Below are 15,330 nucleotides of genomic sequence, written 5' to 3'. Positions count from 1 at the left end.
GGTTGGTCTTTTATTTTTCACTTTTGCGAAAACTTTCTTTGGTAATTTTTGAAAACAGATGCCCAGGAAATAGATTCCTTCAATGTTTCAGAAGTAATCAGTTTGGGGGTTTTTATTCATCACGATCTGACATTTGTTAAAATTGGGTTCAGTTGAATGAAAGTGAATTTTTCATTATTTTAGCTGCAAATACATTTACACTTTTAATGAGTTTGAACCTGCAGACTGCTTGTTCAGATCTCTACCCAAGCGAATTTGAAGTAATTATGGAAAGAATGACAGAACAAAGGCTGTTTACCAGAAGACATCCAAGTACTTTCCTGAATACAAAAATACAAGCTTTCTATTCTAAGTAAAAATTAATTGTTATAAAGTAAATATACTTTTAATATTTCTATATAATATCTTTACTTAGGTATTCTTTTTCATCCATAACACACTAGCTGCAAGTGATTGTTTTCCTTTACTTGAAAACTCAGCATATTGAAGACTGTGATTATCTTCTAGTTGCAGTTTAAAAACTGGTTTAGGACGAACAGATTTTATGACAGTTATTTCAATAAATATATTTTTCTTTACAGCACATAATTAGCTACATATTGAAGTTTTCTGAATTTTTTTTTTTTTGAAATTTAAGATTTCATAAAAGGAATCACTAGAAAAGAATTACTGGCATAAATTTTTATTGTGTTTACAAACAGGTTAACTTAATGTCTTAGTATTTACATCTAAATACATTTTCTTAAATTTATGTGCTATTTTAATTTCACTTATTTAAAGTTCCTAACCCTAAAGAAGCATATTTATCCATTCTTTCTTTAGAGAAAGACACAAAATGAAATTTTTTGGGATTAATATTGTCTCTAAATTTTTGTAACAATTTTGGTGGCCTCATATTCTCAGTACTACTACTACTAGACACATAAATCCTCATTTTAGAAACACAATAAGTACAGAATTGACAGCTGAATGTTAAAAAGTGAAAGGCACCAAGATATTATTTGACTTACAGATGGGAACATGAATCACAAGTGCAGATCTGTCCTACTACTATGATTGTATATTTTATTTCTCTAGCTGACGCCTCCCAAATGAATGTGACATCACTTGTGTGCAGTTACAAACTCTAAACATCTGATGTATTTCACTAACTGTTTACAGGTTGCCATGGTATTGCTATCACATTGTTGACTATGGAGAAAATACTTGAGCTGCAATTTATATTTTATGTTGTTTCTTGACACTGCACGTGAAAATACAAGCTCACTGATATAGTCCATGAATGTTTATGCAGTTGTTAACAAATACAACTAAGGATTAATGATAGCTTGAAAAAAAGAAATCTTTCCATGGTATTTTGTGGACTAACATATGAATTTGTTATTGATTCAGTTTAATAATGATAGGAAAACTAATCCCTAATCTATCAATTATCATATATACAAAATGCAATTAGGAAAAATAATTCATTTACTACTTAGTATCAAAAACTGAACATTGATACATTTGCTTTCAAAAGTATTCCTATAAAAAGATGTGCATTCAGAGTAGTTGATGAAGGGACCCTATGAATTTAGAAATACAAACAGAAATCTATGTTTTAATGGAAAATAGAAAGTAATGTGCCTAAGAATAGCAGTTGTGTAGAAGACAAAAAGTTGCATATGAAACTCTGTGCTTCTCTGCTATAGTTTGAGAATTTTCCATCAGTCAAAATGGGTTATATTTCAGGGTTAATAAAATAAACCTTTTGTCAACAGAGATTAAATCTCAAAAATCTTAAAAACTTTTTTGGGAACTTAGGTTGTTTTTTAAGGGTACAGCAGTAGTATATAAAAGCTAGAAGACCCGTGCTGGAGATGGATCTGCTTGGCTCCATAGGGCCAGCTGCTGGAATTGTATCTTATTCCTCAGTCACCTGCTTCTCCAGCAAGTCATAGCCCAACTGCTTTCTCTTGCTCTGTCCGTGTCTGGGTTGACTGGTGGCTCATGTTCCTTACTCCTTGCTTGGATTTGAAAACCCATACTCCCTCATTGACAACTTAACGTTAATTTTTCATTGTCACCATGAATTTAAACACCTAGAAATTACATGTGTGTGTTGTTCCAAAGGTAATTATGGTGATAGAAATCAGTTTGTTCAAAAGGTGTAATCAGTCATTGAGTTAAAACTTTTAATTCAATTAATCAGTTCAGCTAACACAGAGCACTTTGTTTTAGCGTCTTGCGTAATATGACACTTGTCTTGCAGGGTGTTATTTATAATAGAAGTGACATTCTAGCAGGTCAAGAAGAGATGTTAAAGTAAATTATAAGGTTCACCTGCATGTCCTGTTAATTGCAATGAACCTTTAAATTCCTTTACTGCCTGCTGTTCCTGATTGGAATAAAGAAGTAGATCTATGGAATTTTTTTTTTTCCTGAACTCTGAAACCTTTCTGTGCAGGCACAAGCACAGGATGACACACACACACATATATTAAATATGTATATATATATAGATTATATATAATAGATAACAAAAGAGAATAGATTTTTATATATATATATATATATATATATATATATGCATGCATAAAACATCTCTGAAAGAATTCCTGGAAAGTCTTAGGTTAAAAAACATCCTTATCCTACTGATCAGTATTTAAATTAGTCATCAAAGTAAAAAATTCTTTCCTTCACGACTAAGAAAACTTTTAATGTTTTAAGACTTGCAGCTCAATTCATAAGGGTGATAAAACTGACAGTATACTTAAGATGAAAAAGGAATCTTGCCAATTGCTATCTCTTCTAGGAGACAAGAAATCTTTTTGATTTCTCATTTAAAATACTATGCAGCTCAATAATTTTGCTCTCGGGTGTATTGAGTTGAATGCTATGCCTTTTCTGTGCCAGAATTAACGTATTTAAACCTGGATCTTTCTCAGGTTTATCCTCAGGGTACCATCACATAATACCTCCACTGAGCTATGCACTTCACTAATGAGTAGAAGTGAGAGGAAACCAGAGAAATGAAAGCTGTTGCTGAGAGCTTGGGTTCTGGAGTACCTGGTCAGGTTGAGAGACAGAGGTTTTATTATGTGGTTTATGGTATAACACTTGAAGCCTGATTACCAGATATCCCTAACTGGAGCAGGGAGGGATATTGCCAGAAAGATTTGAAGTTGTGCTTCTCCTTTTAGGATTACAGGAAGTTAGTTTTCCTTCATTTTTATAGTTGCAGTGCTATGGATTAAATAGTTGCAGTGCTATAGATTAACATCTGACTCATTTTCAAAGAAACAAATGTTTTGATTAGTTGATTTTAGATGACCTATTTTGGCTTGAGAAGAGCATATGACCTCTCAAATCACAAACACGAACAGTTCTCAGTGAAGAACAGTGCAATAAATGTGATGTGTAAAGTTGGTTCTTTTTTGCATGACCCGTGTAACCAAACAGTAATCTGTGCATATTGGAAAGGTCCAGAATTTCTGTCTGCATAACAGCACTGCATAAGAGATCCAGAGTTGTAATAAATAGATATCTTCATACAATAAATATTCCTATATCTAGGAGCATTAGCATTTTTTGTTGCCATCAGTCTCATTTCCAGAAATCCTGGGCAAATGGCAGTTGATGAAAATATTCATGCATGATTCCATTAGAAAATCTAAGACAAAACCAAGAAAGTAGGGCTGTTAATTCTTTTGCTGTTTATGGTGTTCATTTTCTAATGTATTTTTATAAATGTGCATATGTTTATATATATGGGTATAACCATAATTTTTATATCAGTGTAAATAGTTTTGGAGATTTTTATTGTTTTCACAGTAAATATAATCTCTTACTTTCTCCTCTAAAGAACAATTTGGAGCCAGTAGCTTATGTTTGTTTAATCTCTAGGCAGATACTCCAGAGTAACTTGTTGCTGAGCTTTAAAAAAAAAATAAAACAAACAGTGTTGGGCTTATATATCTACTAGTTATTAAGATATACTATTTCAAGGAAAAACCAAATAAATCTGCTAATTTATAATCCATTCTAGATCAAAACCAGGAACTTGATCTAGAACTATACTGAGATTCTGTTCAGAGCAATACAAATTTGCCAAACATTTATATATAAATTACAACCAGCATTTTCATCCTCTAAGTGTAGTTATAAATACTGACTTCTATGTGTTTAAAATAAACTTTGTCTTTGGTAAAGGAGGCTGAGGGGAGATCTTATCACTCTCTACAACTCCCTGAAATAAGGTTGTAGTAAGGTGAGGGCTGCACCTTTCCCTCCAGAGAAAAAGGATATGACAACATAGCATGACAACAAGTTGGGCCAAGGGAGGTTTAGGTCAGATATTGTTACAACCCACTGCTGAAGGCAGAGAAACTGAGATTCTTCTTAGATGTAGATCCCTTTGGGCAGATTTGAGTGAAACAACACTCAATGACCAATTATCTGTGTGTACCTGGCAGGTTTATTTCAGAGCAATTTGATTGCAGTGAGAAGGAGGTTTGCAGCCATTTTGGTTATCATCTATGTAAATAAAGCAATATAGACGTGTAAAGATATCACTTAAGAAAGGAAAAGAAAGGATAGGAGTAGACAGTGAAGAAGAAAGAAAGAAATGCCCATGAGTGGATCAGGAGGCGAGATTTGGTTGTTGTGATTTCGACACCCATTGGTCAAAGTGATGATCTCAGTCTTGCTCTGTTGGGGGTGAGGGAAGCCTACACCACAAAGTTCAGTATGTTCATGGGAGGGGACAGTTAAACACTGTCTTCTGCAACACTGCGGATCATGCACAGTCCTCTAGTGGAAGGCTCCAGAATTGAATTTGTGGGCAGTTTGGGTATTTTTGATTGTTTATGGCACTTTTTAAAACAGGACAGCTGCCTGTCATCCCAATGTAGTTGGGCCAGTTATGCCCCATCAGAACGGATTAATATCTTCAGGCCTTTGTGTGGGTGTGAATGTCCCAGTGCTACATGAGCCAGCTGTGTATCAAAGGAAACAGGGATCGTAAAAATATTACCTCACATTGCAGTATCTGCTTTTCATTGTTTAATTTTGATAAGTGTTTAATCTTTCATCTTTTCATACAGGTAATTCTCAGTGTGTGAATGAGTTTGGTGGATGAATTGCAACTATTTTTATACAAATCATCATTTCTCTCCTTTAGAAGGGCCCACTCCAAATGTTAATCCCAAGAATTCACATTCTACCAATGCTCTTCCCTTCTGCTCTTGAATTTCTTTTTTTGTCTTCATCTCTTGATAACTTCAGAAGCTTTTGCACAGAAGTTCACATCTCAGTATATTTATGTAGTCATAGTGAAAATGAGCAGATGAGTTGTAGATGGAGACATAGAGTAGATATCTAAAGTTAGGTGTCGTGAATCCCATCTTATTCCTACTTATCAACTGTTAACCTTACCTACTTTTTGTGAATCTTAACACCAAACTGCATGGCACAGTTACTGAAATATCTTGTTTAATATGTCCAAATGAGCCTGTGTCAGGTTTAACAGGTTCAGTTTGGTAACACTCCATGCTAGAATTTTTAGTTGCTGACACTGGGCTTCCCTGCCATTACTTCAAACAGAATTTTAGTCTGAATAATTAGCTGCTTTCTTTCTGGTGTGCTTTTTTGCTACCTGCCACATGTAATTTGGAAGCTGAATTTAGTGGTGTTGCAAATTATGCCTTAATCTATTCTTTTAAAATACATTTAATGCCATGGTAAAAGGGCATTGGTATTTGTCTGATATTTTTGATATAAAGAAATCTGCGGCCGACATATAAAAATAATTAGTATAAATTCTAAGAATTAGTTATCTGTCATCCTTCACTATGTATAAGCACTTCCATATAAAAATAAATGTATAGAAACAATAATTTCACATTTTTATTGCAGGATAGAGGAAGAAAAGAATATTTTATCAGAATTTCAAGAGGATTTGAACAAGTTGATTTTATGGTTAGAGGAAGCAGAAAACATTAATTGTATTCCCCTTGAACAAGGGAATGAAGACCAGTTGAGAGACTGCCTGAGCAAAGTAAAGGTATTGTAGGCTCTATTCCTAATGTTTTCTTCCTTTGTCAATTCTACATTGAAGAAAATTAAAAGCTATTTTCCAAATGGTTTCTGACATCAAACACAGCATCCATATAACTTTTTTAGACAAATCAAAGCTGGGAATTTCAAAACCCAGGTATAAATATATATTGATCATACTAAAACCAGATGATTAATGGAAAATCTTATGAAAGAAAAATGTCCCGAAACTCGGAAATTATTTGTTATCTTTTTCACCCTCATTTCTTAACTCAGAACATGACTGGTTTATATGTATAGCATTTCTCTATTGGTGTCTTGTTAACATTTTATAGCCTCTCACTTATTAAATGGTATTCAGTATTTCACAAGAGGATCCAGAACTGCATGCATAATTATAAATGTCAACTCATTAAAATTTCACTGCAACATTTTCTAGACTAAACATCTAGGTGACTTATTTTTTAGAATATTTTAAAAAACCCCATCAGAATATTAAATATTTGTTTTTATGGGCTGGAATATTTTCACAGATATGTTTGAGTTTGATAATGCTGATAAATATATTCAACACAAGTTTCACTGTTTAGTGTTTTGAAATGTGTTCAGTAGAATAACTATTTTTAATTACTTATACAATAATAAATTAAACTGTAATTGGAAAATGCATATTACTTATAGAACATATGCCTAAAAGTTTTTCTGTCCTCCCTTGAGGTTAAGGACCTAGTTATCCTTTTCATAAATCCAAGTTTAACAAATTCAGCTAGTGATGAACAGAGCATTAAAGAATCTGAAGAAAACTTTTCACTTTGTTCTATCCTTCTCACAACAAAGTTTTAAAAAAACAATCCAAAGGACTATTTAGTAAAAATCTATCTTCAGGTTTCTTTTTAAGTAAAAATAGGATAAATATAGTTTCATGAAATGGAGACTCAACCATGGGTGAGTTTGTCCTTCTGCTTAGCAGAAGATGCTATTGAGTTGGTCGGGGAGTCTCTGTTGTGGAGGATATCAGATCCAAGGCAAATATATACTTTTAAGGGGTGTTAGATGCATCTTACAGTTTGCAGAAATGATTAAGGGTTTAAAGACTAAATATGTTGTTCAGAACCAGGAAGGGTCTACTCTTCACATACACAAATATTTCCTATATAATATTCCTAAAGGATATATAGTACAAATATAAGGTGTTAGCATCTCTTATTTGTATCTTGTTTTTTACAGTCCACCTTCTTTTGGAGCTCCACAAAAGGGAAGCACCCTAATGGAGCAAATAATAATGCATTACCTTGCAGCATGGCTCATTTCATAGTTACCTGCTTTTGTTAATAATCAAGAACAAACAAGCAAAAACCCCAGAACAATAAAACCCTGGAAGCGACATTACCTTATTTAATAAATTAAGTTACTTCTACAATATAAGTTTCCAGTAACAACATATGTGTTTAAGAACTGGTACATTTTGATAATTTTGATGCTGCCTTGCTTTTCCTTTTGGCTTTTTTTTTTTTTTTTTTTTTTTTTTTTTTTTTTTCCTCTTTTTTTTAGTGAGCATACATGAACATTCTTAATTAAGATGTTAAACTGGAGTGGAAGGGCTTTTCACCACATGCCATCTGGGTGGCTGTTCACAGCCTGGAACATACTAAAACATTTTTCCAAAGTGCTTGCTCCATACCATATTACAAGATTATTAAAATTGATATACATGAAGTATTGAGTATCCAGGTCTGGAATTTATAATGTAATAGTGATTAATATCCTGAGAAACCCTGTATTATGTCACATAGAACTCTCTTTATACTTGATTGACTAATACAGTCTCTTTTCGGTTAGGTTTTTTTTTTTTTTTTCAGCATTCTACATTCAGAAAGCAACAGTTATTTTGTCTTGAATTGAGTTTATTCCTTTGGCTGATACACAAATCAATAAGGGTCAAGAAAAGAAAGCTGAAAATCCTGCCACAGTTCATCTTAACTGCTGTATTTGTCTGTTCCAGTTAAGAGTTGGAGAGCTGCCGCCCCACAAGGGAATACTGAAACGATTAAATGAAACTGGAGGAATAGCACTTGGAAGTGCATCACTGAACCCAGACAAAAAACATAAGCTTGAGAGTACACTGAAGGAGGCTAACCATCGTTTGTTAAAGGTTAGACATATTACTGATATAACTGTGATATACAATTTTAATCTGCAGTGAATATTTGCATTATATATTTTCTGGTATGTATTATTTTTCACTGTATGAAGAGATATTTGTGTGCATAATGAACCTGAGGAAGAAAAATGGATACAATACACTGCTGTGAGAAACAGTGATAGCAAACCAAGACCATTAGTGACTAGAGTGATGATGTTGCACTCAAACATAGTCACTAAATTAGAGTTCTTCTACTTAAGGGTGGAATGCATAGCATCATTTTTGCAGCCTGTTGCTTTTGCTGAAACAGCAAATATTCCAGGCTTTGTGACTCAAGTGTGTGAGAGGCAAATGTTTGATTTTCTTTATGGAAACACTTCCCAAATCTCTCCTGTTCCCAATCCCAAGGTGAACACTGCAACCATTGTTTCACCTTCCACCAGACTTCTCCCAGCCTTAAGCATTCACTTCCGTTTTTGTGTAGCAAAATATCAAATATTTTGCTTTCTGGGATCTCCATACTGATAGAAAGAAGTAAGGGAGGACTTTGCTTTGTTTTATTGTGGAAATAGCATATTTTTGTGTTGAAAAATGGTGAAAATGAGAAGCAAATCTGGTAAAGAGAGGTAGATTATTTGAGTGTTGGCATGGTAGAAATGATAGAAAGCATTGACCAGAGAACTACTGCCCAAGGTATGGATTAACCTGCTTGGAAACAATCAAGGTAGAATCCAGTTGAAGGATTTCTGTTGAGACTGATTGTAAAGTCAGGGGGCATTAAGCTGTGGTATCTGTTTTTTAAAGTTACCAGGATGCTGGGGCAAAAAAGAAAAAATTCATTGTTTTTAGTTCTGGGGGGGGTGGGGGGGAAAGTGAGAAAATAATCTTCTGAGTACTACCTTACTGAAAAGAGTTTCTGGTCAAGAATACATCCCGGGTACTCTTTTACCGTTTCCATTAATACAGTTGAATTTCAAGCACAGATCTGAGAAATAAAAAGGAATTTGATGTGGTACTATTACCAGTTTCTTCCTAACAGGAGCAGTCTGGCAAAGTTCAGAATATTAGCTAATGACTCGGGCAAAAGTGGATAAGAAATATTGATCACATCCACAATCTCCAGATTGGACACATAAATCATTATTTCAGTGGTTGGACAGAAGTATCTTTTTCTCTATAAATGGTCTTCTGAAATCAATCTATACAGAAGAATTCAGAATACTTCAAGATCAAAACAATGTTATCTACTGGCTGTAGGAAGCACTTACATAGCTGAGTTCAGCGACCATGTTAATACCTAAGCTGTGATTTTTAAAAGACAGCATTAGTTTTCAGGAGAAACTAATTAACCTGGAGTCAGATCACATATATATATTTTAAGAAATTTTTTTTTTTATTTTATATAAAAAATATACTTTATATTTTAGAAAAATCTGCAATTTTTCACTGTATGTACTATTTTACTGACTAGTCATATACCTAAAAACTTGGAATTTTCACTTTCTGTTGGTTGATGACAAAATATTTCAGGTCTTCTGTCACAGTCAGAGCAACCATGAATGTTGCTGAAAGTACTTAGGTTTGGGTGGAATATGTGAGATGAGAACTACTGTTTAGTGAATCATTACAATTTACTGAATTTTTATAATTTTATTTCTCCTAGATCTAATGTGTCTGGCAAGATAATTACTCTTTGAATTTCTTACTTGAAAAATTTCATTTACTACTAAAAGAGTATAAATGGAGGAAAGAAATATTCCATTTGAGACTACTTGCCACATAATTTTTATCTCTGTTATCTACCCATGGAGATGTGTAAAACTGAGTTCTCATTGTCCCTTGGTCTCTGAATGTAAAGAATCTGCAAAATGCAATGGTTTGGTTTTCTTGTGGGTTTTTTGTCCATTTTTTTTTTAAAGAAACTGAATTTGAAAATTACAATACTCAAATCTATACATCTTCTCTGAATGTGCTCTCTTTCTCCGGTTTTCTGTTTACTCTGTGATCTTGGCAGATGTAGAAAACAAAACAAAACAAAAGGTTAGACCCTTACTTTGTGGTTTGGTAAGATTTTCCCAATGATACTGAAGGGAAAAATAATTACTTTTTCATTTTCGTATTTTTTTGCTGTTACTCATGATTTGTTTAGGAAACCTCAATTATTTGTTTCACTTTCTGCCCTGAAAATCCAGGACCTGAATTAAAACTAGAAGTCACGGAAAGAAACTGCGAGCCTGACAGGGGAACTTAATGTTCTGTTTGTTCAGCTGTAGATACAGATATGTAAGCCCTGGAAAAGCCCCACAGATGTTTGCTCTGAGCCAAAGCTCACAGGATGGGCACTTTTATATCAAGCAAAATTCTTAGGTCACCTGAGGAAGATTCTGTAGTCAGTGATTTTGATGAGGATATATTTTTTGTATTCCTCAAAGCACAATAGACAAGCATCATCACACAGAGATTTCTCTGGGGCTTTTCTTTCTCTCCACCCGCTCTTAAGAGTGTATCCTATACTTTAATCCTTTGTTTCAAACTGTATGTTTTGTTTTCTGGCATCTCTGCTAGAAACGAACGTGTAACAATCTACTGTTTATGATTATCTCATTTTGCAGGATGATACTATTTTCAAGATATGACACATACATGACAGTAACATAAATAATGTTTGATAGGTCCTTATCTGGTGTACACTAGAGAAATTCTGCTTACTTCAGAGAAGCTGGGAAAATTTACACCAGCTGAGGATGTGGCCAAATATCTCCTAAAGTTATCACAAATTTTTGTTTTGCCTTGATCTGCCAAGCAGGGGAATAGGGGACAACACCTGTGAGTCTTAACCTTCAAGGTGATGTATTTGAAATAAGTCATGTTCAAACCTTCTTTACAGTCACAGAAACTGTTGCCCTACAGCAATAGAAATAACCTAGAAAAGAAATTTAGTATGAAGGGAATTGCAGTCACATAAAAGTATCTTTTTAGCTTTTACTTCAGAATAGTCTTTGCTTTTGCGTGTTTATATCATGTGCTGATGACCTTGAGAGTAGATACGCAAAGAGTTTTTCTTCCTTTGGATTGTAATAATTTTAACACCACATTTCCTTACACAACATTATTAAGTAGTGATACATATAGGTTTTTACCTAATACAGTATAGTTGAAGCAGAGAATGAAGATTAGAGCCCACATTTGAAAGGCATGACTTTTAAATTCTATCCTGGTTTTACTTATTGTGCCCTCTCCAAAGCCAGTATTTCTTGAAAAAATGAAAATAGCACTATCTTTGGGGAGTCTTAATATTATGACAAATGAAGTGTTTTATGATCATTTTTATGCCTTCACATAAAGAATTTTTCATTTATTTTCAAAGCTTAAAGTATCTTCTGCTGTGATAGCCAAGTAAGGTAACCACCTAGTGCTTCAAAGCACACAAAAGGGTACGCGGCACTGGAGTTTGTGATGAATTCAGTTCTTGTCATATACCACCTGCCATGGCATGTAACAGATCTGTAATGGGTTTCTTACCTTTTACTGTGCAGTAAATGGATTGATAGATTAGGTCTGAGACCAGTGAACCATGGAATCAGAGGTTTGCTGGAAGGAGTTTATTACTCTTTAATATTATTCTTGGTCTGATGTCAGCCAAGAGCGATGAGCTAAATTATCTGAAAGTAAGCTGGATGCCAAAATCAGCATTCTCCTCATTTATCCACCTTAGTCTTCTCAACATCTATTGTATGTATTATGAAGGTTATTATAAGTGCCTGATGGAGACATTTTGTTTTGCTGCCTTTTAATTTGTCTACTAGTATTAGTTCTAATTACTAGACACTGAAGAGACTATTCCACTGTTTATTGCCACAGCAAATCAATTTGTTGTGCTATGTGGACAAGATAAAAATTAGAGTGGAGTGACATGGCTATAATTTGTGAACATTTTCTGTACCACCAGAACAGGCGTAGGTTTTCTTAGCTTGGTTGATCAAGTGTAGAGAAAAACAGATGGGCCCAAAAGTGCAGAAACACAAAGTCGTAACAAGGTTATAGTTCATGCATTATAACTTGCCTTGAGTAGAAATTACTCATAAATTACCTGCAATGACATAAAATTTCCAGCAAGTGTATGCAACTTAATTCAAGCTCACAGCTGGAACTACTACAAATAACTGTTGTTATTTGTGGTATGTAGAGGAAAGTTTGTTGGAAAATGAATGCTACAGTTTGATTTCTGTTCTTTCAATTTGAAATAAGAATAGTATAACTGTCATTTTGGGGATCAGAAGGTTGACATTTTTCTGGATTTACTTTCATTTAACAAGTGACTTGATTTCCATTGAATATAATAAAGTCTTTTGTTATGCTGAATTTCCTCTGACAGCTTGTCATAGATGGCTAATTAAGGGTAGTCCACATTCATGTTATCATCAGCCATACTCAAAAATGGCCTCATGTATAGCAAAAAGAAAGTTGATGTAAATGTTCTTTGGACAAATATGGGAGTGTCACAAGCCCTAAGAAACAAGTATATATAAGCTTATTTTTTTTTTAATTTGCATAATGCTAACAACCAGTATTAATTAAAATTTTAAAAGCTAAGAAAATTAAAATATGAAATACAGTCAAGTCATGCAGGGCTAAAAAGTCTGTATTAGCCACTGAAGCCATAAAAGCATGATTATTATGTATATACAAGTGTGTATATACACAATATATATTATCTTGCCAACCATCTTAAAATTCCTTATTATTCTTGTTTGCCATACAAATACAGAATATATTAATCATATATTTAGGAAGTTATGCCAAGACTAAGAATGTAAGAAGTACTAATTTTCAATACATATGTGCTGACATATGAGCCACATTGAGTTATTATTGATGCCAAAGTACTAGATATCAAATAAGTAACTTCAGGCAAATCAGTACACATTTTTTTACAACAAAGTTCTGCGTATCTGAGAGAGATTTCACTTGTAATGAGCAATGCTCAGATACTACTGCACACCAATCAATTGTAGCGACTTGGGCTTTCTAAAACTTCACTTCCAAGACAGACACTGCCATTGTCTGTCAGGTTTTTCATCCATCTCTATTTAGGAAGACTATAGAGGCTTAAAATCAATGTTTTACTCTTTGCTGTTTACAAGATAAAGATTATACTTTAATTATATAGACCTGTCTGTATAGTAACATGCCTATATAATTAAAATTCCCACAAATGCAATGCTTTAAAATAAAGGTAAACTTTTCCTCAACCCTGGATGTACAGACTGACTGAGGAATGGGATGCTGGAAAGCATTATTGTGAGAATGGACCTGGAGTTCCTGGTTGATGGAAAGCTGGATGTGAGCCAGCAGGGCCCTGGCAGCCAGGAAGGACATCCCTGTCCTGGGGGCATCAGGGACAGCACAGCCAGCTGGGCAAGGGAGGGGATTGTCCTGCTCTGCTCTGGGGCAGCCTCACCTTAAGTGCTGGGGTCAGTTTTGGGTGCCACACTATATAAAAGGCATTCAGCTGTTAGAGAGCATCTAAAGGAGGGCAGCGAGGATGGTGAAGTGTCTGGAGGTGAAGCTGTGTGAGGAGCAGCTGAGGGCACTTGTTCTGTTCAGCCTGGAGGAGACTGAGGGCAGACCTCACTGCAGTTTCAACTTCCTCATGACTCCTGTTGACCCTTTTCTTCTGGTCTCAGTGGTGAGGGTCCCAAAAAACATAGTGTTCAGTGGACTAATATATGTTCAGGCCAGGTGGAATGCTCAGGTACCTCCCCCAGGGGAGAAGTCTCTTGCAACAGACTCCAGACCTGTTGAGTCACTTTGCCTCACATGCAGTCCTCTGGTGCAAGGCCTTAGAAATGAACATGGGGGACACTTTGGGCTTCCTTGTTGGTTTATGACACTTCCTCAGCTGCCTCTCACATGAATGTCCCATGTATGTGGCCTGCTTGGGGTCCATCTTCTCTTACAACTGAGCCAGTTTGTGTGAGAGAAGATAGAGTCTTGTCACACACCCAAAAACTCTCGTCCTCCCACACCAAACCGATCCAGAGCTGATTCTCAGCACAACTGCTGAGTTCAGCTTTCTTTGTGGATATATTCTTCTCCCCCCAGCCTTGTTTACCTCTCCCTAGACCTGAGATAACTGGACAATAGTACCACCTTTATCTTACCTCCAGTTCCCATCGGGTGGCTTAGCTCAGAGTCCCATCAGGAAGCACATTCACGTGGGCAGTGGGCTTTGGTGGTCGCAGTTTCTTTATACAATTTTGCCTTAATGGGCAAAATCCTAAATTTTAGTCATTAACCACTGCAGTCCCTCCCAGAACTGTGTATAGCCTGAGGGATATATATAGTACTTTCTGCTGTAAACCAGGGAAAGGACCTTTAGGGCATATTGCATTTATTTTTAAATAATTTTCCTGTCAGAATATCCTTCATTAAGAATTACTGAAAGAGCTAGACTCTAAAGCCTTTGTGGCTGCTTTTGGATTTCAGGAACTGAGTAAGAATAAAAGATAAAAAAAAGATATTCCTGGAGTAGATTATTTAGCAGAGATTTAAGGTGGAGGGACTTGTGCTCAAAAATGTCCTTGATAAAGGAGAATTTCTGAGAGTGGAGAGCAGAATGAATGACAATTAGTTACAAGTATTACCTATAAAAATAAAGATATTCAGAAGACTGTGATATGTATGATCATATTACCATGGAAGAAAAACAAAGCAAGTCTTTGGGGTGGGGGAATATGTTTGCTTTTTAAAAATCTAGGCAGCCAGATGAAGCAGAAAATTGTTTGGGGCATTGGTTTTTTGGACTGCTTTAGTTTTCTGCATTCATGGGGAAATAAAAAATTTTTAATAAAAATGAAAGTAGAGAATATTACAAATATTCCATTGAGAAGTTTTTGAAAAAACAAGACCAAATAAACACCTGCCAAGGTCAGATCCTGGGAGCCTTGCAAGGCAAAATGAAATGGTAGATAAAAAGCAAATAAAACTCTTCTATATTTAGCAAATAAATTCTTCTATACATGTTTTTAGTAGCCTGCTTTAATCTTCCTCTAATAATAAAATCTTTACTCCAACTTTGTCAGAGACACTATGGCTCATAAATATTCATGAGTTTAAAGGAATTACATGGATTTTGTTTTAAAGTCAAT

General features: G+C 34.8%; 1 protein-coding gene across 7 annotated transcripts in view; it reads left to right on the top strand.

Annotated features, from left to right (window-relative positions):
• Positions 1 to 15,330, top strand: part of DMD (dystrophin) — a 979,946-nt gene that overhangs the window by 592,484 nt on the left and 372,132 nt on the right. For all 7 annotated transcript variants that reach the window (XM_059839939.1, XM_059839938.1, XM_059839941.1 and 4 more), the window contains 2 exons: positions 5,896 to 6,043; positions 8,039 to 8,188. In XM_059839939.1, coding sequence (XP_059695922.1) covers positions 5,896 to 6,043; positions 8,039 to 8,188 — 298 coding nt within the window. The remainder of the gene's footprint in view (positions 1 to 5,895; positions 6,044 to 8,038; positions 8,189 to 15,330) is intronic.

This window comes from Haemorhous mexicanus, chromosome 2 (assembly GCF_027477595.1).
Source record: "Haemorhous mexicanus isolate bHaeMex1 chromosome 2, bHaeMex1.pri, whole genome shotgun sequence".
NCBI classification, from domain to species: domain Eukaryota; kingdom Metazoa; phylum Chordata; class Aves; order Passeriformes; family Fringillidae; genus Haemorhous; species Haemorhous mexicanus.
Note: the sequence above shows the minus strand (reverse complement) of the source record. Positions and strands in the feature narration are given on the sequence as shown.